Source organism: Phyllopteryx taeniolatus, chromosome 15 (genome assembly GCF_024500385.1).
Source record: "Phyllopteryx taeniolatus isolate TA_2022b chromosome 15, UOR_Ptae_1.2, whole genome shotgun sequence".
Lineage (NCBI taxonomy): Eukaryota > Metazoa > Chordata > Actinopteri > Syngnathiformes > Syngnathidae > Phyllopteryx > Phyllopteryx taeniolatus.
Genome location: NC_084516.1, coordinates 7,701,412 through 7,726,829, shown reverse-complemented (window position 1 = coordinate 7,726,829; position 25,418 = coordinate 7,701,412). Strand labels below are relative to the sequence as shown.

The following is a 25,418-nucleotide window of genomic DNA, read 5'->3' as shown; positions in this document are numbered from 1 at the left end:
ACGAGTAATAAACTAAATAGAATGTAAATAATTAATCAGTTTGTGCATCATGTTTTAATGCTTCATGTCAATTTATTATGCTGCTCCTTCTGGTGTGCCCGCCTTGTCCGCCAGGGCGCAGTGCAATAAAGTCCTACAGACTAGTTTTAGTGACTCAGTAAAGTAGAATTAAACAATAATGTTGGTGCTTGTAAAAAAAAGGTCACAAAAAGTACATATAAATAGTGATTTTGTCTCAATTTGTTTGTGTGAAATCTCCACCTGTTGAGCACAAAGCTGATGACTCGTTCTGATGCATGAATGAAAACAGGTTACAGGTTAAGTCTGGTGGATGAGCAGTGAATTGTTTCACCTGTGACTGCATGTCGCTGGCATAGATAGTTACATTATTTTTGGTAAATGAATAATCATTTTGGGACCAAATAAATTGGATAATATGCCGCAGCGCAGTGGTTGGGAGTCACTGGTCTGGGAAACCACAAGGTATGTATGGAATTTGATTTGATCAATTTCCAGGTTTGGAAAAGGATGGAAAATGGAAACTGCAACAATTTGATGACGTTGTGCTGTAAATGAAGATCAATAGATGATACAAGCGATGCCACCCTGAGAGCTGGCATCAAATGTCATATAGAAGTATACACAATAAATGTGGAATTTAGGAGGGTAGGGTTTCAAATTAGGGTTTTATGAGAAATTTTAGGGTTTCAAAGTAGGGTTACACACGGGATTAAAAAAAATCCCGCGGGATTGGACAGGATTCCCGCGTTGTTTTTTTTTAAAATCCCACTGGGGATTTTTTTTTTAAATCCCGCTGATTTTTAAATTGTTTTTATTTATTTTTTTTTTTAATCCCGGAAAATCCCGATGGATTTTTTTTTAAAATCCCCTCAATCCTGTGGAAATTTTAAAATCCCGGCCAATCCCGCTAGATTTTGTTTTTCATTCCGCCCAATCCCGCTGGATTTTTTTTAATCCCAGTCAATCCCGTGGTATTTTATGACTCAGGGCCAATCCCGTATTTTTTTTTACCTGCCTAATACTGTGTTAAAACCCTAATTTTAAATGCTAACCCTGATTTGTACCTTAATTTGAAACCTTACTATGATACCCTAACCCTCTGAACATTGAAATTTGAAACCCTACTTTGCGTGTGCACCATTTTGAAATTCTAACTTTAATTTGAAACCTTGCTGAAAGAGGGGTAGGGTATCCCCTAACCCTCTTTTGAAAACCCAAATTTGAAACCCTACTTTGTGTGTCCACCCAATCCCGTGTGTTATTAAATCCCGGCCAATCCCAGGGAAATTTTTTTGAATCCCGGAGAATCCTACTGGATTTTCTTCCAAATCCCACCCAATCTCGTTGGATTTTTGAATCCCGGCCAATCCCGCATTTTTTTAACCCGCCTAATCCTGTTTTAAAACCCTAATTTGAAATGCAAACCCTGATTTGTACCCCATTTTGAAATCCTCATCTTAATTTGAACCCTTACTATGATGCCCTAACCCTCTGAAAACTTTATGCGCAATTTTTTTATCCCGCCCAAACCTGCGGGATTTTTTTTAAACCCCTTTCAATCCCCCGTTGGGTTTTTCAATTCCGTGGGATTTTTTAATCCTGGCCAATCCCGCATGTTTTTTTTTTTTTTTTTTTAAAGGCTGACAAGGTTAGTGGAGCGGCACGGTGGGCGACTGGTTAGAGCGTCAGCCTCACAGTTCTGAGGACCCGGGTTCAATCCCCGGCCCCGCCTGTGTGGAGTTTCCATGTTCTCCCCGTGCCTGCGTGGGTTTTCTCCGGGCACTCCGGTTTCCTCCCACATCCCAAAAACATGCATGAATTGGAGACTCTAAATTGCCCGTAGGCGTGACTGTGAGTGCGAATGGTTGTTTGTTTCTATGTGCCCTGCGATTGGCTGGCAACCAGTTGAGGGTGTACCCCGCCACCTGCCCGATGACAGCTGGGATAGGCTCCAGCACGCCCGTGACCCTAGTGAGGAGAAGCGGCTCAGAAAATGGATGGATGGATGGATGGAGGTTAGTGGATGTTGACTCCCGCTGCCTCCCACTCCCAAGTGCTTTTTTTTTTAATCCCATCCCAGGTGTTCACCTCCCCTTCCTAAGAATGGCCAAACAAAATATGGAAAACGGGAGCTTTCAAGATAGGTGGGAGGCAGGTTATCGGTTTAGAACACATTATAGATTTCAGATCTACAGATTTTATCTATTTAAATAAGACACAACTACTACTAATGTTTTATTGCACAGTTGATTTCTAATGTATTAGTCGAGACAGGCTCCAGCATCCAAGTGAGGATAAGCGGTCTGGAAAATGGATGGGTGGATAATATCAACAATGTTATTTGTGTTCGTTTGCATTACTTTGCATCACAGCATGCAGTTTTGATTTTGACTTTTGAGAACTGCAAAATTCTCAAATGACATTTCGTTGTTTGTATGTATTGTATTGTATATGTATTTCTAATATTAAACTTTGCTTATTCCAGATTCAGTTAAGTTTGCTTTCATTTAGTAAGGTTTAACATCACATATCTGGAGAGAAGAGAAAATATGCAAAATCACAGTTAATTTTGAATAAATATCGAGTTTGGGCCCACTGTGAATTAGTTTAAGACCCCTGCCTTAAAGGGAACATATGGAAAATGTTTGTTGTATTTGGAGTGTGTGTGAAAATATGAAGTTATCTGAACATGTCTGAAAATGTGTGAGTCGCTCTGAATTTTGCTGAATTTTGATTGACCGATTCTTTATGTTGAATATGAGAACCATGAAAACAAAACAAACAAAAATAAAATAAAAATAAAAATAGAAAATCGAGTTAAATTACATATTTGAGGAGTAAGAAGAAGTAAAAACTTTTTTACACCACATCTCTATTTGGTTATGATCACTATATTATTACATGAACATCAATATATTAATAGTAATAGTAGTAATAACAATAATACTACATAATGCATCCTTATACCTATATACAGTACACTAATACAAGTAATATCATCTAATTAATATTATTAATTTTGCAATCACAACCCCCCACCCCAAAAAAAAAAACAAAAAAAAAAAACCTGATTAATTTCCATTAGACTTTTAATGAGTGTATTTTAATTTTGCTGAATTCTTTGCGTATTTTGACTGAATAATGTCAAAGAACTTTTATTAGGACACCTGGGAACTGTTTGAAATTGTGAAAAAAAAATATCTCCTTGAAGTAAACCATCTCTTTTGTAGATTTAAAATACAACGAATATATCCGACCACTCTGTATAGTGCGTGTTGGAAAAGATACGAGTGAGTTGGAAACAACGTAATTAGCTAACTGTCACCAGAGTTAAGAGATGAGGAGGGCATGTTATGAATCATTCATGCACACAGCATGTCTCACTCATGCTGTGTATGACTGTGTGATAAAGTCTTCAGGAGGTAATCTGGTCCAGAGTCTTCATACGCAGTCGGGCAAGCGGGAAAACTTGACGGTGTGGGGACCAAAAATCACATCCCAATACGGGAAACCGTGTAATATAAATGCGGAAGTTACTCTGAAGGTATCTGGAAAGTTATTACGTTCGGCATGTTTTTTTCCATACTCGTGTGTGTGTGTGTGTGTGTGAGTTTTCGCCTACCCACCCTGCGCAGAAAGCTCCAGTGGTGACTCGAACTCCACAGAATAAGGCCTCATCAGATTCTTCAGCTTCTGGAACAGCTGTTGGGCACAGATAAGAAAGCAAAGGCCTATTAAGCCCCTTTTCCACTTATATAAACGCTCGGCAGGGGAGGCCACAGCTCGACGCACACACACACACAAGCTCAGAAATGGAGAAACACACACACACACAGCGATGAATCCAGTTTGTTATTGCAAACAAGACGTTCAACCACAAGTTGCGTGCATCATCAGGTTTTGTGATCTTTGGTTATGTAGCTATTTAATGTCCAAGATTACCAGAAATGTGAGCGTGAATGCTTGTTTGTCTTTATGTGCCCTGTGATTGGCCGGTGACCAGTCCAGGTCGCCTCACGCTCTAAGTCAGCTGAGTTGGTTAGTCTCCGGCTCACCCGTAACCCTAAAACAAGCGTTCGTGAAAAACGAGGCTTTATTTGTAAAAAGTATATTTTATATTATTGGAAGCCACTGTAACGTAATGCAGCGTTTAAACATTAACAATGCGCTTAAATATTGGGGATAATAAGTACTTAAATCATGATTAAGTTTAAAAAAACCACCTAAATAAATGTTTGAAAACAAACTGAAAATGTTAAATATAACTCCGTTGTACTTAATATTAACTACAACTGAACTGTACTTAAATTCTGTACTGGATTTTTTTAAAAATGAATAAATAAATAACGGGTTATTAACATTACCCGTGAAGGCAGCGGTCTTTTTTGTTGTTGTTGCTATCTTGAAGCAACGGTGTCTACTCAGTGTTTGACAAGCTGGCTACAAGACTGATCCGCAGTCTGTTGTTCTTCACGTTGCCAGACAGCCCATCCAGCCCTCAGAGATCCAAATTTATGTAATGTTTTGGCAGACATGACTGAGGCGGACACAAACTGCTGGCCTGGGTCAATGTTTGCTGGCACGCACAGGTCAATTTGTTGACTTTCTCGGTTATGCATATTTTGGCAAGTGAGTTTTGTGCTGAAAGGGAAACATTTAGGTATAAAGAAACAACAACTATGAATTAGATTCGGAACAAATCTGATTTGACACGACAGCGTCCGATCTTGCATTCACAGCAAATACAATTGGGGGGAAAATATGTAAATGTTCCATTTCTTTCATTTTTATTTTAAATCTTATTCAATTTGAATTTAATTCGTAAAGGTATTCAGGATTAGAAGCCATTTATTCCCCCTTGTAGCAATTTTAGTACAGTAGTGTCTTGAGATACAAGTTGAATTTGTTCCATGACCACGCTCACTTGTATCTCAAATCAACTTTCCACATTGAAATGAATGGAAATGCTAGGAATCTGTTCCACCAAAATTGTAATGTGTTTTTTAAAATGTAAAGCAGCACTCTATAATATTTTACTTCATAAAAAACTTACAGGAATGATATTAGAATGTAAGAAATCAAAACAGTTTTTGCCACATTTTTTGCTTCAACACAGTGGACCTTGTGCCGCTCCCTCTGCTGTGCGCATCAGTATAATGCAGACATACTGTCCACTACCACCATACACCGCTCATATCTCAAGTTTTCGCTCAAGTCAAAGGAAATTAAAAAAAAATGTCCGAAAGCCGGCTTGTACAGTATCTTGAAACACTTAAGTCGAGTCACTTACAGGTATAGCTCAAGGCCCCACTGTAGTTGGTTCTCCGAAGTGCCTGCTCACCCATCAAGTATGAAATTAAACAGCCAAGCAAATCTTTTGTCATCTACCTATTTCTCAAAATGTGTCTGAGTGAGCTGTCATGCACTTCACATAATAACCGCCCCACCCAAAGTTACTTCACAAAATTCCAGAGGACGCAGTCCGGTCGCAAGCCTTTGTGAAATATGACATGACAAAAAGTGACATTTAACTTCCGTCCATGAAGTGGTCATTCATACCTTCTCTCCATTGGGGTTTCCCAGGACGTAGCATCCCATTATGTGGATGAGGTTAGGCTCCGGGTTGACTTTGCTCATCATTCTGCTGAGTCGTCTCCAGAATCTAAACGAACCCAAAAAGGCTTTAGCTGCGGCCAACTTTCCCCTTTCCTGACGTTATCAATGTAATGAATGACAACTTTCTACAGGCTCTGTCTGCGTGAAGGCATTATTTATTCAGTGGTGCTTCTGGCTAGCAGACAGGCATCACAGTAGAGACAAATGGTATAACAACTAATAATATAAATAAACCAATAGCGTTCTTTGTTCAATAGAATACAAAGTAGTAAGATGCAACATTTCTGCATACATCTTTAAAGGAGAGGTTTGGAGTAAATAACAATTTGGTTGTACAAAGACTTTTTAAACTTAATCTATGTTATAAAAAGAAAAGAACAATATACGTCTTCCACACATTCGTAAGCACACTCAATAAAAGGAAAACATTTAACTAGTAAGAAACTGCAGCTTGGTTATAGACAAGTGCAGGGAGTATTCGTTTATGACGATACTGACATATGAAGATGCGAGGTTAGGAATACTGAACTCCTTTGTGCAATCATACGTCATCAATTACTGGCGTAAATATCTCTCATTGAATTTTGGTTTTATCTTTATAGCCTACAAGTGGTTTTCATACAAATATTTACCGAGTAATTCTAACTTTACTGCCGTGTTGGCGCAAGGTTAGTAATAGACTGCGGCGTGTTGCGCCTTACGCTACGTACAAATTCGGGTTACGCTGCCGTAAACCGTGGACCCTCCGTCATGTTAGTACAAAATCTACTAGGACTTTTTCATTACTTCAAAACACAAAGCATCCAATCAGGTTGCTCTGATGTCATCCCCATTGAGGGGCACACGCTATGTGTCTGCTATCCCTAGATAGCTATGTGATGATATACCAGTTTCAAAAGTTATTTCGTCGAGCAGCATTTTTAAGCAATTTGTCAGAGAATAGCAATTTCTGATGATGGTTTGAACAAAAGACTTCTATTCGCTTTTTAACACTTGGAAAGAAGTTGACTCACTGGCTCATGTCCTCTTCCTTTTCCACCTTGGCAAATGTCGCTACTTTGTTCTTCAGGAGGTACAGATGACCCGGGCCTCCCTAAAAGACACAAAAAATACACTTGAACACACCTTCATGCTTGATTTCCTATCTTTTTTTTTAATTTATTTTTTTATTTCATGCAACAATTGCCACCACCAAAATACACGCAAGTCATATTTATATCCTCCTACCATTCGTAACTGTCTAATGAAAATTCTGTAATTCTGATGCATGGATTATTATTATTTTTTTGTTTGTTTTAATCCTAATCACATTATTTGTCTTCTCCTGCACTCAGTTTTGTTGGATACACAGGTTATTGTTTCAAATTGTGAAATAAAGCATAATGTCACCTTTAAATTTAATCACGCTGATTTCAATGTTAATGCAATACTTTGATTACCTGTTGTTTTACTTTGATACAGTATAACATGAGAGGAACATCAACTACTCATTCCATATATGTTATCTTACATCAAGAGTACAACGATTGATTGAGTGAGCGATTGATGTAACTTTACAAAAATTCATCGTGGGGGGACGATCGTAAAAGACATCTGTTCTTGGGCAGTATGTGTTTTTTTTCGCAGGCACAAATGTTACGGAAGGCAAAGCTGACAGGATAAAAGACGAACACAAGACGACGATCTTCAGTCTTCAGCAGGATCTGAACCTGTTACAGACTGCGGGCTTGAGACCATTACTTTTGAACTTTTGCAATTGTTTTTGTTTTTTTTATTATTGTTTTGTTAGTTAATAAAACCAGGACAGTGAATCCAAAATCTGACCAGTCATTATTGGAACGACACGGACGCACTTCGGCCCTTCCGATTTGGGAAAATGGTGGCCCTTATTTTGAGCCAACAACAGTCGGTAACTCGTGCACATTGCGCTGTACAGCAACCTTCAACTCTGCAACAAACACAGCATCCGTTTCGATTTTGGTCCCCCACCTGGCAGAAGATGAGCATCCTCCAGAACTTGCTTCCCCTCTTGTAAGCTGTGAGCTTCTTCTCTATTTCCTCTGCGAGGGAGAGGAAGAAGAGAGGGGAGAACGTTAGGTTAACTGAAGACTCTAAATTGACCATAAATGTGAACGCGAGTGCGAATGGTTGTTTGTTTATATGTGCCCTGTGATTGGCTGGTGCCCAGTTCAAGGGTGTACCATGCCTCTCGCCCGGAAGATAGCTGGGATAGGCTCCAGCATCCTAGTGAGGATAAGCGGTCTGGAAAATGGTTGGGTGGATAATATCAACAATGTTATTTTGACTTTTGAGACCTGCATAAAAAAACCTCAAATGACATATCGTTGGTTTTTACATCAATTTAGCTTTGAGAAAAGGACAATATATTACATTGTGAAATATTATTACAATTTTTACACTTCACTTTATATCATACCATGAAGAGAATCAATTTAGACCATGATATGAATTGTAGACATTTTCACCAAGCCCTAGTGTATAGTGTATATATTGTAAACTAATTGTATCAGCATTAGCACATTACGGGTAACCTTTTATTGCTAAGTGACTCTTCATAGTCCTTATGTCTCCAAAGTATTTTTTTTGTCAAAATGGCTGCCTATTGTCATACCAGAGTGGATCCAACTACCGGAGGCAAATTCCTTAATGTGCTTTTGACATACTTGGCAAATAAAGAGGATTCTGATTCTTCTAATTGGGCCCCAAGGACACACCCCTGAGGAATGCCACAATATCAAGTTAAGTGAGCTACTTTTGATTATTGCCAGTTCATTCCATTATTTCTTTTAGAACCTCAAATGTCTTATGATGAGGCCTACAGTGTTTAGCCCATCTGCTTCATAGTTCTGAGGTTCGAGATTCAAATCTCGGCTCAGGCCTTCCTGGGTGCAGTTTTCTACAGGTACTCGTGCTTCCTCCCACATGCATGTTAGATTCACGGAAGACTAAACTGTGTGAATGGTTGTTTGAATATATGTGCCCCGTGACTGTCTGGCCACCAGTCCAGGGTATGCCCCAAAGTCAGCTGGGATAGGCTCCAGCATCCCCCGAGACCCTAATGAGGACAAGCACTAAATACTGTGGATGAACGGTCTTCTTCTGAATTTAAGTATAGTCATTAAAACAGACAATGAAAACATTGACTCACCCAAAATGTCATCAAAAGTTGCATGTTCATGATCCTACGTAATGAGAGACATTATTTATCAGAAAAAAGATACACTTGCCTTGACGTAATTTTGAATGCGTTTGACTCACGTAGAGGATGGGGATGATGGACGGGTCATCCCTGCGGATTATAGTGGGGACGTACTCCGCTTTAGGGACCTTGGAGGAGATCAACTGAAGGTGAAGGAAAACGGAGGGTCGATTAAGAAATGCTAAGGAAAGTCTTGACGATAGGTGAAAAATGAAGGCTGCAAAAGAGGTGAAACGGTCTTACACAGTCATGACTGTGGGGGAAAGCACAGCTTCATACTATATTCATTGGCTTGTAGGAGAGATCAGGTAATCCTGTCAAATATTAGCAAGTTACTATTATCGCCATGCTGTCTCCTCCACAACTGCATTGGGAAAAACTGAAGTAAAAGGCAACTCTTCCAGCCTGCTGGTCTCAGCTCAATATACTGTTACCATTGAAAGTGGAATTTACAACAATTAGAGAGAGATTCTCCATCTGATTATGACCAAATGATTATTAGTGTGTGACTCCTGGTCACCAAAGTTATGTAAATTATCTTCGTGAGAGGAACAAAGATTTAAGAAACGGTGGATTCCCATGTTCACCATTATCTAATAAAAAACTATGATACAGCTTACAGTTCTTATGTTGACAGTGTGACTAAAGTTGCTTATTTTAACTTAGTGGTGTTCTGTTCTTTTTCTTGAATCATATTTTGAGAATTTGGGTTCATGTACAGTGTGTCTCATGTGCCTATCTATATCAATGTTCGAATTTCATATATCAGCCAATATTTATTTGTTTTTTATCTGTATAGGCCCCAGCCCCAAAAATCCAATATCATGCTCTAAATGTACCCCAATGTAAAGATAATTCCAGGAGGTATTTATTCGCGAACATGACATATCATTGTACACCCGGTGTCATAGCGAGCGTGTCTCACCATGATTTTGGGAGGTATAAAGTCGTCTCCCTCACAGGCGAGCCTCTCCATCTCTCTCTCCTCCTCCCAGTCGGCAGCTTCATCAACGCCGCCTTCGTCGAGGGTGCCGCAGGAAGTCTGCAGATCGCCACCTTGAAAGGAAGAACGCACACTAATGAGCTTTAACACTGAAGTTTGGTAAGAGAACGAAGACGAGAGAGAGTACAGTATATGTCGAGGGAGGGCATTCGGAAGGAATAGTGTGCCGGAGGGCGAAGTTCTTAATGGATGACGTTGATGTTAGAAAATGGCAGATGGAAAATGCAGAGACAGCTGTCAGATGTGTGAAAAGAATGACTGATGGTGAGAGGAAGCAGATTTTTACCACAAGAACTCTCATAATGAAGATTTTTTTTTGTTACCAGATGGAAACCAATGGCTGAAAATAATGCAAAACCAAAATATATCACAGACTGTTATTTTAAACATTACAGTGGTGCAATCATTAGCATATTTGCATCTATTTAAACTCTATTAGACCTTGTGTTATTATGACATAAAACAACACAGCAGGAACTGCATATTATGTATAATGAAATATATTAGCCACTCATGACAAATTTTGATACTAAATTCTTTGATAGTCAGAATTTTTGAGCCAATTGCAAAAGTAATTTGAAGGATTTGAGGAAATAAAAATGATTAACATTCACTGCCATTGACGGCTGTCGAATTCAAATATCCACGTTAACATGGAGGACTGGCAGTGAATGAGTTAACAGTGGCTTCATCTGATTTACCAGTTTGGCGACTGAGGAAATATAATATTTCTATGTGATTACTGAATAATGAAAACAAAACAGTGGTTAGGCAGTGTTTAATCACTATGATGATAAGATGAGCTGAACGTTTGAATTCCACAATGCTCTTTCCTCATCATTACCCTGTAATGTTATTTGCTCCTCATCCATTCAGCACGACATTTAAATTGAAAATGTGTCATGGAGAGAGCACAGCAAAATGAAGTATTTATTTAACGGATTAATATAAAACAGTTCAATTAACAACAGTGAATATGCACTGAATATGTGAATGTATTCATTGATGTTTTGCAAATCACTGTGTGACTTTTGCATTCTTTGAGTTCAATATCTATGAAATTCAAAGGGTCATTTGCTTGGATTGTATTTTAAAGAGTAACATTTAAATGGCATGGGTTTTGTTACCATTATCCAAATGTGAGGCAGAGATGTCTGCTCAGCAGACCAGCGAGAGTTGTTTATGTCACTTTTACTCTTTTAGCTTTCTAAATGCTAGCTTTACACTCTGACTTGAGCTTTTTTAAAAGATACTTTAAGATATGCTCGTTTAAAGCAGAGTAGGCTATACACATACTGAGAATTAAGCTGAATTGAAGCATTTCCCCCCAACCTTCTGATCAAATTCAGTCAGCAATGGCTCTAAAAGAGCGATTATACTGTGATGTAGTGTGTGTTAAGAGTGATTTTAAGGTGTTAAAAATCGGCAGGTGTGTACCCCACTTTAGTCTTCTAGCCAGTGTGTTACAATTTTTGCTCTTTTAGCTGGCTTTAACTTAAGTTTGGTTTAAATAATATAGCTTAAGGCATTGTATTTTAATATTTACATTAATTGAGCTGTTTCCTCCTAAAATTGCTGAAATTAAATTGATTTATTTGATAGATTTTCTATATTCATTTAGGTCATTAAATACTTTGAAATGATTAATTGCGAATAGCATTAGAATATTTGTAGAATGAAATAATGGAACAATACATTTAATTTCTGAATATATTTTATGAAATAATTGCTCAATTAAATATAATTTCATTTATTAAAATACAATTCAAGCATGAGCATTAATTATCACTTCACAATTAGAACAAAGTTATATATTTGACATACACATTTGAGTAATTCTTTTAGTACCTCATCTATGAATGACCTGAGCCATGTGTTATTTTCCAAAATCAAATGTGGACTTTGAGCACAGACAAACAAACAAAAAAGAAAATCCCCAAGGAGACAAAAGTAAGAGCCAGACCATCAACGTGACCAGAGAAAACCAACACTTCTTTGGGAAAGAGAGAAAACTCAACATTAGCACAACGTTAGACTGTTTTTAACAGTACATTTATCACACAACACACACTGAAACGCACCGAAGATGGACATGGAGAGAAAACATAAAACCACAAAGACACAAAACGCAGACATCAACACACAAAGACAAACTGCATAGGCAACCAGCGATCCACACACACGAAAGGTTAAACTCGTACATTCTTGTATCACAATTCACACACACACATTTTGGTGAACATACTCAGAGAGAGAAGCACAAGTTGAAGTCGAATTTGTGTCGTAAAAGCACACAAGCGGACAGGGTAAGATTTAACAGCAGAGACAGCGAGTTTGTTTTTGTCACTGTGATCGTACACTATTTGTTTTCCTGCGTGTGTGTGTGTGTGTGTGTGTGTGTGTGTGTTCACCCACGCTTGTTGACAACATGATGTCATCTTTAGGCTCGCAGTGACTATACAAAGATGTACTGTATCTGTTTAATACATTCATTTAAATAATTAAAAATGCCATTTAAACTTTTTAACACATTCACCGCCATTGACGGCTTTAGAAGTCAAATATCCATGTTAGCTGGGAAAGCTGGCAGTGAATGAGTTAAAAAATGTTCATTCTTGCCTCTGGGATTATTTTTTTATGATTTATTTATCAAAATGTTGGTTCCAATTGACACATTTTAAGTGTGTTTACCTTTTGCACTGGCCACTAATTTAAAGCAAGCAAATTCAGTAAATGATATAAATACACCAATATTTTCAGGACATAAGAAAAGTGTGTGCATTGTCCTTGCGATGTAATGTATGTGTGCGTGTACATGCAGTGTGAACTCACTATCTCTGGATTCATGAGAAGAGTCAGTCTTGACGGGGGTGGGGTCACTCCAGGAGCGGCTGAAACTCTTCGATCTACGCTCAGCGAACGCTAGTGCAGGCGGGGAGAGATCGTCACACACGCGCACACACACGCACTGTAGAACCGACAAACGACCAGAGACGTACAACTGCAGAGGCGGATGCAGCCACAAGTGCACAAATGGAGCCTACGTCCACCGGGAAAACACACAAACGGACAAAGGCGCATTGCTTCAGTCCAGATCTTCCACACCAAATTCATCCAAGCATGCGCCAATATCACAGATGTGTCCAAACTGTGTTGGTAAACTCAAAAATGTCGATAGGTTGAAGTGTGAATAGTTGTTTGTCTCTATGTGCCCTGTGATTGGCTGTCCAGGGTGTTTGTTGTGCTTTTTTTGTGTCTTTCCAAAACGTTCAAAATGACTGGGGCAATCATGTCATTAGGCTAACGATATAAAATAAAATGTTGCATTATTCAGTATGTTTATTACAACTCTAACACCGGGTGCTCTCTGCAGCTGACTAAATAAACGCCTAACAGCCACCACAGGAGGAAATGTCATAATTATGGGAGGAAAATACATAGGGCAACCACAACATGGGAGTTTTCTTCATTCCCATTTGCAGCAAAATGTATGATAATTAAAAACTACAATTGTGGAATAGGAGACAAGTTATTATTGCAGAAGTTCCAATGTTTTCCTTTCGTCAATTATAGGGAGCGGGGGTGGTGTTTATAGGACTAATTAAAAGAAAAACTTTACCAAACAATTGAATGAGTTCCTCCGTACGAGACTTCAACCAGATTCCCATTCACGTTGCACATACACAGCCTTTGTGACTAAACCTTCACAGCAAAAACAAACAAAGCCAAGTCACAGGAGAAGACCACCTACAAGGTGGACACTCATTTCTTCCGAGACACACACACTCACAAACCCAGGAACTCCGTAAGTCCCCAAACACAACATTTGCAGCCTCACATATGCCAAACCGGCGGTAAACAGAAAAAGAACACACACGGATGAAGGTGGGGTGAACAACACTGACAATTTGCGCATCAATCACACGCGCACGCATAAACATCTGACTCACTCTGTGCTTTAATCCTTCTGCTGCCCACCATACGAAGATGCTTCCGGAAGTTCCTTTGGGCAGAGAAAAAGCACGGAAGAGGAGGAGGAGGAGGCAGCCAAATGTAAGGACAGCATAAAGTGAAGAGGGGGTAGAGGGTGGGTGGGGAACAACAATGGGTTGGAAGACAAAACAAGACATTATGAAGTCTCCAGCATTATTATAGGTCATGTTCTTGCCAGTGTGGGTGGTAAAGAGCAGCTGACTCATTCGTGCAACAGCAGCAGCCAAGAGGAAACCCCTCATTCTCCCTCCACAAAGCATCAATTGTAGGAAAACTCAAATATTTAATCAGAGATATTGATTTGAAGTTTAATCACAGAACAGGCAGCTACATGTGATCAAATAAGGTTATATATCATAAATAGGTTATATATCACAGACAGCAATGCCCCATTCACGTAAACTTTTTTTTTTTTTTTTTTTTTTACCCATAGCTAGATGTGATTATGTGGTAAACAATCTTTGTTGGCTTCTTCAACAGCTATGCCCCAATGGGTCCATTTCTGGCTACACAAATAATTTAAGTCCTATTCCTGGGGTCGTTATTCCGGTACTAGAGAACAACGGTGCCGGGCTAATGAGGTGTTACAAAGCTTTGCAACATCTAAACACAGAATAAATGTCATTGCAAAAATTAAAAGGACAAACTTTGTTGCCGTGTCTGTTGGAATTCAGCTTTTGACATTTTTTTTCAAGTGAAAAATGTTCCTTTTAAAACCAAAAATCTGTAGGGTGTTTACATAATGAAATGATAATAAATGACAGAGAATGGCCTACGTTCCACTAGATATCCATTTGGCATCTTTATGAACCACAAAATAAAAACCTCCGATATGTTCTTCTAGATAAAAATTGCCCATTTTTCCATGTCACATCCACAACAAACTGACTTTCAACAGTGTGTGTGTCTGTGTTTTCTAGAAGCATATGAATAAATCCAAAAGTAAGGACTATACAAAAGTGAGGGGGAAAAAGTCTTTAGTGTTGTTTTGCCCTTGGTCTCCCTCCATAAAAATGTCTGCAGTCAAGAGAATGAAAGTCACTTAGCATTAGCAGTGATGTCATAGATGTTTTTCTTTCCAATAGCTTTCATTTTAAACACAAAGCAGTGATTCAATTTTGAAAGAAGTGCTGCTTTTTTGCATCGCAATATCTGCTCCTGCCGTTTTAGTGGGCATGAAGGCCATTTTTTCCATGGGTCTATGGGGCAGTTATAATCGAGCCCAATGACTTCTGCCCGACCAAAACGTGAAGAACAATCTGAGCAATACGCTTGAAAGGCATTGCAGTGCCTGCTGGAGTTTAAATTTGTGTTTTTATGAAAACTGTGAAATGAAAGTTCCACAAATGAACAGTAACAATCATGCAATTGTTTAAAAAAATATATATGTTTTTTTAAATGTATGCTAAATATTTTATATAGTGTTTATATTGTAGTCCTCCAAGGAAAAGCATGCATCTCCAATTTGTTTCTTTATTATTATTTTTGTTCGAAGAAAAAACTCATTGTAAACCATAAAAAGGACAAATCTAACTGTAATCTAATTGACTGTCAAATAATTGCATACATTGGAAGTACAGTCATACCTGGAGTTTTTCGAGACACGAGCTTTCGTTCGGGCGACTTTTTTTGTATTGAATTGCGAGCAAACATTTGATATACAAGAGCTGTATATCAGATTTTTGCCCCCAAGTAAAATAAATCAGCCAAATGATGGCTTTTATCTAAAAAAAACTCACAGGTTTGGTCACTGGTATCTCAAGGCACAACTGTATCTTTAACAGACTTTGCATAAACCATAATCACACATGCACAGATGAAATTAAATCAATATAAAATACATTTTAAAATGTAATTATCTCCTCTTACAACTGATTGTCTTCCATGTTTTATTTTCATGAATTAGTATTTTATTTTTATTATTCTATATTTCTTTTATTGAGGTGAAGCCCATTAAAAAGTCTCGACTATCTAAGATTTTTTGCCTGTGAAGCCCTTTGAGACACTTTTGTGATTAAGGACTATACAAATACACTTGATTTGAGTTGACAAATACAATAATACCTTCCTCTATCAGTCCTTTTTATCTCTTCGCGAGGACAAAAATGCAAGTTGTTGTTGTGATAATACACCGTTTGCCAGTTATCAGGGATTGAAAGGATTCCTTTATTTTGGTAAACATAGCAAGACAAACCACAACTGACAACACCAGCTTAAATGAGATAAAGATAGAGGCTGATGTTCAAACTTTCACATTTTATAAATGTATGTCGCCATCTAGAGGTTATGAAAAAGCTGTACTTTTATTTATTTTTTTTAAACTGTTCCGGCATAAAAGGGATACATATCCTCCATTCTGCTTGACTTAACAGCCGAACAGGAACAAAAAAAAAAAAAAAAAAAAAAAAAAAAAAAAAAAAGCTGTACATTTTCATTCTAATATGCTACCGCCACCAAGGGGTTATGAGAAAGGTGTATACTTTCATTCTAATATGCCACTGCCACCTAGAGGTTATGAGAAAGGTGTACACTTTCACTTTAATATGCCACTGCCACGTAGAGGTTATGTGATAGGTGTCGTCTACACTTTCATTCCAATATGACAGGGGTACATATGACTGCATATAAGTATAGTTGTGCTCATAAGTTTACATACCATTGCAGAATTTGTGAAATATTGTTGTTGTTTTTTTGTTTCGTTTTTTTTTTTTTTTTCTTAATATGACTGAAGACTGAACAACAATCATCATTCATTTCTTTATGGTTAAGTTTTGTTTGAAGATAATGTTATTCTGAAATGCTTGACAGTTTAATTTGGATCCCATTAAAATAAAATTAAATGTGTGTCGCCTGGCCCTTCATGTTTTCTTCAACGAATTGTACCCATCTTACAAATCCTGCCTGGCTAATCAATCATATGAGCACAACTTGTTTGAGCACAAGTTTTCTTTGTTCATGGTCGCTCCAAAGATACTGTTGCTGCTAAACTCACTAATACAATGTCCTGTGTCACAACTTGGTTGCAGGAGTGCTGTCTACAGCTAAACCTTTCTAAAACTGTAGGCATGTATTTCACTAAAACAAATAGAGTATCACCTGACCCTGACATACTTGTTAATGGAGAAAAAATGCAAATTGTCAGCCAATACAAATATCTTGGGTTAATAATAGATTCACAGCTTTCCTTTAAAGCCCGTATTGACAAATTGTGTAAAAATATCAAATTAAACCTCGCAAATTTTCGTGCAATTCGGAATGAAATGTCAACTGAAGCTGCAAAAATTTACCTGCATTCACTTTAACTATTGCATAACCAGTTGGTCCCAGGCTGGTCAGAATGCAAAAAAACCATTGGAAGTTTTGTACAAACAAGTAATTAAAGTGATGGATAAAAAACCAAGGCACTATCATCACTGTGCAATTTTAAAAAAAATACAGTCTTTTAAACTGGGACCGTCTTCACATATTTGCAGATTTAAATTTGCTTTATAAAGTACTGCATGATTTGGCCCCAGCTCCTCTGGCTGAGTTCATCAGCCAAAGAAACAGCTCTGAGCGTGTCACTCGAGGCTCTGTCAGAGGTGACTGTCTCATTCCTCTGCGCAGGAGCACTTTCAGTAAGTCAGCCTGGTCAGTGAGGAGCGCTGGTGAGTGGAACTCAGTACCTGAGGTGGTTAAACTGCTTACAACATACAAGGCCTTCACAAAAAAACTGAAAATGTGGCTAGTTAACACCTATAGCTGCCAACACTAAAAGACAAGTATGTTATGTTGTCTTTTTGTTATGATCCAAAAAATGATGGTTTTATTCTCTCTTAATAGTATAGTTTGATTATGTATCCTGTATTATATTGTCTTGTAGATGTATTTTACTGCTTTTTTACATCATGGCCAGGGGACTACAGATGAAAACTAGCCTTCTGGCTAATTCTGGCTTTTTTAACCATGTGTACTTCATGTGTTTTATGAAATTGCATTGTCTCCTTTCAAAAAGAAACTGATAAACAACTGTGTTTTCTCATTTACTAAATACAAGTAGGGCTGTGAATTTCAAACTAAGAGCAAGTAAATAAAAAGAAAGTATTGCGTGTTCAAATAAAGTGCTTAACTTCAGAATAATTCCTTGAAAAAAATAAATGAAATACAGATAATACTTCATGTTTTCATCATATGGGTAAAAGCAAAATCATGCATTGTAAAAACGCATTGTACATAGGTAGAAGGGTTTTCCAGAATTTTGAGGTCAACTTTGGGGGTGCATATTTTACATTGGTGCGCATTATACATGAGAAATTATGGTATCCTATTTTCCTTGCACAGACACATGCTCTTCTTTCTGGCAAGTTCTCTGTAGTTTGGATGGATCCCTTCATTAATGTAAATATATTTGTATTAAAACTGATCAACCACTCTCCGAAAAATGTCTTTTCCTATATACAATGGGGTAAATAATCATTTAATCCCTTGCTTTTTGTGATTTTGTAAATTAGCTCCCTTAACAAATAAATTAAGTCTCCAATTGTTATGGTTATTTTGTGACTATGGTCAGTGACTGTCTAATACTAGTCAGAAATGCATAAAAACACACAATATGAAGGTTACAAAATGTATAATTGATTGAGTCAAATGAGTATTCGATCCCCTAAAACTCAACCACAATTCTCACTCCCACATATCCACACGCCCACACACACACACACACACACACACATTAAGGAAAGTAATGAACTGCCAACTTATTTGGATGTATCCCAAATTGAATGGAATTTGCCTTTGGTTACACCCGTCTAGGAAGGCACTAATTAACTAACAAGCATACAAGCGCCAATATAAAAAAAATAAAATAAAAACAATTTTTAAAAAAGGACATTTTGTAGAACATCTTTAGTATGGCCAATTAAAACATGCATCTACGGTAATTGGAACACTTTAACAACTATTTATAACACAACAATAACACAATTGTGCATGATCCTGCAGACTGACAAAGAACAAAAACAAAAAACAAAAAATCCACTTCAGCCAAGGTAATAAATATTAAACGAGATGATGTCAGGTTAAAGTGGAGTTTGCAGTGTTTCCAAAAGTTTGTTGCTGTCACCACTCACTTTAATTAAAGAACACGCAACGCCGGTCCGCACTGCAGATGGATGATAGCGACATGGCAGAGGAATTGAGAAGCACTCGTATGGTGTCAAGTGTCCCATCTGCCCCTGTGTGTGACACAGCATCTGAGCCTGAGTGGGACAATCTTAAGGACATTGGCGCTGACGTCACCTCTTGCCAAAGTGTTTCTGGAGTTATCCAATGTGTCACTTTGTCCTTGTCGCCCTAACTAAAACTAGGGGGGAGCTAAAACTTCAAAGGTTTTTAGAAAAGGCTCGGGCCCATTATATCAATTGAGGCACTGATTTTGTCGGCAAAATAGAGTTTGAAAGGGGAGTGACACACGATACACTGAAACGATAATAATATAAAAGAAGACAACAACGGGACCAAAAGAAAGTCAGGAAAAGGGTTGCCTAGTAGAAACGTTTTGTGGAAATAGGATAGAAAAGAATACAGAAGAATAAGCTTTTTGTTTTTTTTTTGTTATAATGAAATTCTGCAATACTGTGAAGTTTTTGAGATACCAACAGAAAATGACTTGTTGAGGTAAATATATGCTTTTTATTGGACAGTTACTAACAGATGAAGTAACATTTTGGGGCTGGAAAGATTTGGGAGCACAATCTCAGATGTAATAAAAAATCAATCAGAGAAAAACGACAGTATATCATTAACATTGTAAGAAAAAGCACATGAGATAGGAGGTAGTTTTCCAAGTACGTTGCATATCTAAGTGGTCATATGCTTCCCTACATAAAAATGCCAACAGTGCGACACCCTGCTTAGAGTTTCCCCTTCCTCTCTTCAACTTAGTCAGATTAGACTCAGCATTGAGTATCCGAGCCAGCAGACGAGCAAACGGCCCTAAAGCAAAGCCTGACGGGACACTTCGTACCTCTGGCTGACGTCTGCTGAATCCTGCGCTCTCTCTCTCCTTTTCCTCGGGCCAAATCCCCGGAAAGCCCTGCCAGGACGTGGCACAGTGTTTAAGGGATAAGAGAGGGAGATGCCGGCGTAGCGAAGGGAGGGGGGAGAAGCGCGGATGGAGGCTGATGCCAGGGTTTTGAGCTGCAGGGTTTAGTTTAGCAGGGGAGGCGATGCTAGTGTCTGCAGGCAGCTGCTACTGCTTACAATATAGAGTCAAGTGTCATCACTACGGTCCGGATTCATTTTGATCCATCGCTCTGCTTGCACTGATTCCCAACCAGTGTGCCGCAGAAAATCATCCAATTTCAACTAATTGGTCCGAAAATTATTTCGATCCGACAAATAACAAGCAACAATGCTCTTCCATTAGATGACATAATTTAACCGTGTATGCACTTTTTGTAACATTTCTGTTTAGTGGTGGGCTGTGAGATTTTTTTTTTCCAATTTAAAATATTTGCCTTGTCTTAATCAAGGTTGAGAAACACTGTATGGAAGATACCCAATGTGCATAAAAGTATCCAAGAAGACCAACAAATGTGCTTACTTAAATGCTGAAGAATCGACTGCTAACACAAGCTGCTATAAAAATAAAACAATAAAGTTGTCGTGGACTACAAAAGCTTGCTTCCGCAATTACTACAACAGGAATTTTGCCCCCATACTAGGGACTTTTGGGGGACCACTTAGAGTTTCGACCGCAGAAACTCTTAGCTGCTTTCACACCGGCCATCTAAGCCGGCGTTTCACTGCTTTTTCCCACCTCGCCGCCTAACTCTGTTATTCACACACATAAATCGCAGTTTTGGAGTTATTTATCTGGAGTAGTACTCTCGAGCGGTCCAGGTACCTGAATATATTGGATTGCGTGACTCCTTGTTGCATTGTACTTCACGCCCCATGCTTAAAAAAACCAAAACAAAAAACCTACAAAGAGTCGTAAGACGCAACAATATGGAGGCAAAACCATTTTGAGCAGATGGACCAACAGCGACGTACAAGCGATCTCAACCAAATTCTCAGAGGCCGACACCATCTTTATGTGTCAACCATGTTGTGAAGTGCATCACTTGCAATGTGTGGTTCAACAGTGATCAACACATTCCTGTGAACATCATTAATACAGATGTCGCGTGAGGGGGAAACTAACCATGTATCTAAAATATGCCTTTTATAATAATTGCTTATTGTCAGTATGGCTTGTTAAATTTCCACCAAATGAATGGTACTTTTTAAAGTAAAACCTATTATTCCATTTGTTTACAAGTGTCTCTCGGAAAAATCTCTAAATTTACAATTCCAACCAATATGGCTCTATTGTCGCATTCAGTTCACCAAGCATCACAGGATTTTTATTTGGATTTTGTGGCTTTTTAAACCACTATTAATCCAAAAGACAGAGCAGCCTCAACAAGAGGTACTATGGGTAGAAAAATGAGGAGAATAATACATAGCAGAATCCCACGTGGTTACTTATCAAAGTTCAAGAGTGCTACTGGTTTTACGTATTACTATAACCCATTAACCCACATATTTCACGTCCACCACAACATTTTGACATATTTTCACGCTTGTGACAATTTTGAATGTTAAAATATTGCCTCTACAGTTAAAAAAAAAGGTTTTAAAGTGGTGACACTTTGACCCTGGGATAGATTATTTGTGTTATCATTATCTCCCATGGCAAATAGTTTTCTTTATATCCAAAGTCCTTCCAGTATCCTGGAAGAAATTGTGCTCAACCTTAGAGGTTCCACTGTAATATAATTTTCAATGGCTGACGGTACTTCTTGGTAGGATCTTTAGAGGCGATTGCTTTTGACAGTCACTAAACTATTCTGTTGACCTAATCAATTTCTTCATGATCCCTCAGCATTAAGAAGAGCAGCGGTTGTGTTAGTTGGACTTAGCGAGTGACCGGAGGACAGTTGAGCAGTATGAAATGTTTAGGCTTGGTTATGTTAAAAGCATAATGTTCAATTAGTACTGTTTCTTGTTACAATTTTATCTACAAGATATTGATTATTGTATGCTTATTTATTGGAATGTTTTTATTTTTAGGAAAAGGTGCGTCCCAATTAGAATATTGTGCGCACACACACACAAATATATATATATATATATATATATATATATATATATATATATATATATATATATATATATATATATATATATATATATACATATACACACACACACACACACACACACACACACAGGCATATACAAGAAATTTTAATGTACCAAAATTTTAATTGTTAGGTAGTAGGATTTGACCTGAGAAAGTACTGTTTTCGCAATATTCTAATTGCACCTGTATTTTTTTTTTTTCACCTAATAAAGGTTTTAACTTTCCCTTGTGTCCTGTTCTGGACAAATAATCATTCTGATCATTAAAATGATAAAATATAAAATATTGAGGCAAGTGAACATGTGGTACACTGTGAATATTTCAGCTTTTTAAATTGACTTGAGATGACTTGTGATTGTTAATATACATACTGTATATGTAGCTCGCTACATAGCACACATACAGTATACTGTGCAGGTTTAACACAGACTGTATCTCCATCTATGGTCAGTTTGTTAGCTGCAAGTCAAGAGGGCAGGCCAAGGATGAAGGTTAAATGGCTAAGAAGAAATAGCAGTTAAGAAACTACAAAATCATACAAGTAGGGTATAAATACTCACGATATCCTGCGTTGTTTGTCCCGGTTTTAATTAGTATGCAAGAAGAGGAAGAAAGAAAAATAGTCATCAAAGTGCATTAAGTCTACTGTATAAAGAAACAGACAGAAAGAGAAGGAAAGCACATGGAGAAACAAGAAGAATTATTGTATGACCCTCCCCTCAAAAAGAGTCAAAACCATTTGATGATTATATGATTTGCTCGTAACATGTATTTAAACGACAATAAAACATATATAATAGTATATAAAAAAGTTGAAAACTATAAAGGAATACAAAATGTATTCCTTGCGTGTCAAACTATCAAATCAAACCCTACAATATAATCATAATATCCTTTCCAATGACATATCCACTGTGATGCATTGCATTCCTTGGCCAAGCTTTAAGGACCTGTGTTCTGATATTATTGCTTGCTAAAATTAAAGTCGCTGGCAAACAGAGTGGGACATCCATCTAAAAGCCTATAAAAATGACATGGTGGTAATGTGAGGCTGTAGTCAGTATCATAACATTTACATTAGGCTGGAGCACGAGCGTGATGTATGCATGTTTATGTGCGCTTAGAACACTCACGCCTGCATGGTGGTGGTAGCGGTTTGAAAGGTGAACATATTTTCCTTGGGGAACCAGTTAGCATCGTCTGCAATAAGAGAGAAAAATGGTACAAAATGAAGTTTTGAGAGATGCAGTATGTTTGAAATATGAATGCACAAAAGCGGCACCAGCACTTCACAGTCCACCACTCCACAAATGGAGAAAGAGGAGACACACAGGAAGAGAGAGCAGCAAAACAAAATTTCCTTAAATAAAAATACAAGGAGACAGAAAGTCAGAAATATACAGGCCAACAGCAAACCCTCAGTGTTCATCAGACCAGTGAGGAAATAGATATTGAAATGGTTTAGCGTAATTCAAAAAGAAAAAAGTGTTAGCATTAGGACTAGCATTTGTTATTAGCAATGTTGTACCCGATTTGACTAGACAAGCACTATTAGCCTCTGTTAAGTGGACATGACTATTCTCAGCTTTAACTTGCAATTATTTAGCCATTGTTTGCTCTACGTTCGGGTATGATAAGAATGAGTTACCATCAATTCATATTTTGAGAGGTTTCACTACCGTTTTGTCTTCATATTTTTAATTACAGTGAATTTTTGATTACACTTCGCCGTTCAGTTCAGTTGAATTCATAACATGAAAGAAAATGAACCAATTCTATTTTCTTTTTTTCTTCTTCTCCTGTATAACCTAAACTCAGATATTTGCTGATGTTGGGGAGAAGCGAAGTTTAGCCCAGGTTGTGAGTGGTTAAGCTCCGGAAAGTCTTCACCACATGTGCATGGAAATAAATGCGCATTTGTTCATAATCAAATAATCTCTACTGGTAAACCAATTTTGAATCAAATGAAAGTATTTTGAGATCATAATTTGTGGTATATTTATGGTTTATTTATAAAGGCAATTTGAAATCTTTAGTGTGTGGGGGGGGCGTGGGGGGAGTGATGACTTGTGGTTTTACACTAGTCGCGGCAGGGCCCGGCCCCTATGCCCAGTGGATCGCAGAGGTTTACTGTATTCCATGCGTGAAGAAGGTTTTCAAAAGCTATTTCTTCTCCGGTCTGAAGCACATAGCTCGCGACGGGTTCTTATGAAGTCCTGCCCCCACCGGGCAATGATGTGTATTTTCATGCCTCTCGTCTTCCGTGTGTCCCCTGCCCCCTCACCTCTCTCCAGCCCAGTCATTCGGTCCACACTCCCCATCCTCTCTAGGCGTCGGCGCTGCTTGCCTGGCTCTCGGGAAGCACTTTCTAGGTCCAGCGATCCCTGGCTCCGAGAGGGGACGGCACCGCAGGACTCACAGGCCAGCCCGCTGCATTCCGCTTCCCCTTTACCACCGTCTCCCCAGCTGCGGATGTTGTGGGCGCTGACAGAGGTCTGCAAGGGGGGTTGAACCAGGTGATGGTGGTGGTGGGAGTGGTGGTGTGCCGCATGGTGGGAGTGAGACCCCGAGACGATCGCGGCTTGCTGGTTAGCGGTTCCGCTCGGCCCGCAGGCTCCTCCGCTGCTTGAGGGTCCCGTGTGGTGGTGGTGGTGGTTGCCGTGGTGATGGTGTGCGCCGCCGCAGCTGCCGGTGCCACGGCCGCTCCCGGTTTGGTGGTACTGGGTCGGAGACGACGAGGAGGACGAAGGGGAAGTGGAGGGCTGGATTAAGGTAGCGTGACCACCTACACTGCTACCTTTGGGTCCCACTCCTCCACTCCCAGACCTCTCCTTTAAGACATCCAGTTCTAGGCTCTCCTTGCTGCCCCGGCCGCCACTCATCAGCATACCGTGCTGGGTGGTGATTGTATAGACACGAGCAGGCTGCAGAGTGCACTCTACGCCCTTCTGCTTGTCCTCCTCCACTGAGAAGCTGCGTTCGAGGGATAACCGCACCGGCTTACTGGAAACGGTGATGGACGGAGGTGGTTGACGGTGCAAAGCCAAAGCAGTTTTCACCACGATGTCCTCCGGGCTATCCTTGGAGTCCTTGGTGTTGTCGGAGCACAGATGAAGGTGGTTGCCGTTGGGGCCAGCGGTCCCAGTTGGCGACTCTGGGTCGGGACCCACCAAGGTTTCACACAGGAGATGAGCTAAGGTTTCAAAAAAAGGAAGGGTAGACAATCACTAAAGAGCCGACATACACGTCCGATATCATGTATGCCGAGGTGCTGAAAAGAAGTTGAGGATGACAAAGCAAAATCACTTCTGCGGAAGCGAAGGTGATCACAGCCTTGCATTTCTATTGACGGCATAATGAAGGGGAATGGATGGACGAGCGCAGTGGAGAAGGAA

At 38.9% G+C, this 25,418-nt stretch overlaps 2 protein-coding genes across 3 annotated transcripts in view; one reads left to right on the top strand and one right to left on the bottom strand.

The window, feature by feature from the left end:
• The window catches only part of LOC133489786 (calcium/calmodulin-dependent protein kinase kinase 2), a 35,904-nt gene extending 28,449 nt beyond the window's left edge, over positions 1-7,455 (top strand). For both annotated transcript variants that reach the window (XR_009791994.1, XM_061798886.1), the window contains exon 18: positions 7,264-7,455. The gene's annotated coding sequence lies outside the window, so the exon portion shown is untranslated. The remainder of the gene's footprint in view (positions 1-7,263) is intronic.
• nsmfa (NMDA receptor synaptonuclear signaling and neuronal migration factor a) overlaps positions 1-25,418 on the bottom strand; it is a 49,879-nt gene that overhangs the window by 2,964 nt on the left and 21,497 nt on the right. The window contains exons 4-14 of the mRNA XM_061798885.1: positions 24,308-25,216; positions 23,157-23,223; positions 13,811-13,863; positions 12,693-12,782; positions 9,783-9,913; positions 8,917-9,000; positions 8,807-8,840; positions 7,627-7,697; positions 6,651-6,730; positions 5,581-5,683; positions 3,648-3,723 (exon numbers count right to left, since the gene is read on the bottom strand). Coding sequence (XP_061654869.1) covers positions 3,648-3,723; positions 5,581-5,683; positions 6,651-6,730; positions 7,627-7,697; positions 8,807-8,840; positions 8,917-9,000; positions 9,783-9,913; positions 12,693-12,782; positions 13,811-13,863; positions 23,157-23,223; positions 24,308-25,216 — 1,698 coding nt within the window. The remainder of the gene's footprint in view (positions 1-3,647; positions 3,724-5,580; positions 5,684-6,650; positions 6,731-7,626; positions 7,698-8,806; positions 8,841-8,916; positions 9,001-9,782; positions 9,914-12,692; positions 12,783-13,810; positions 13,864-23,156; positions 23,224-24,307; positions 25,217-25,418) is intronic.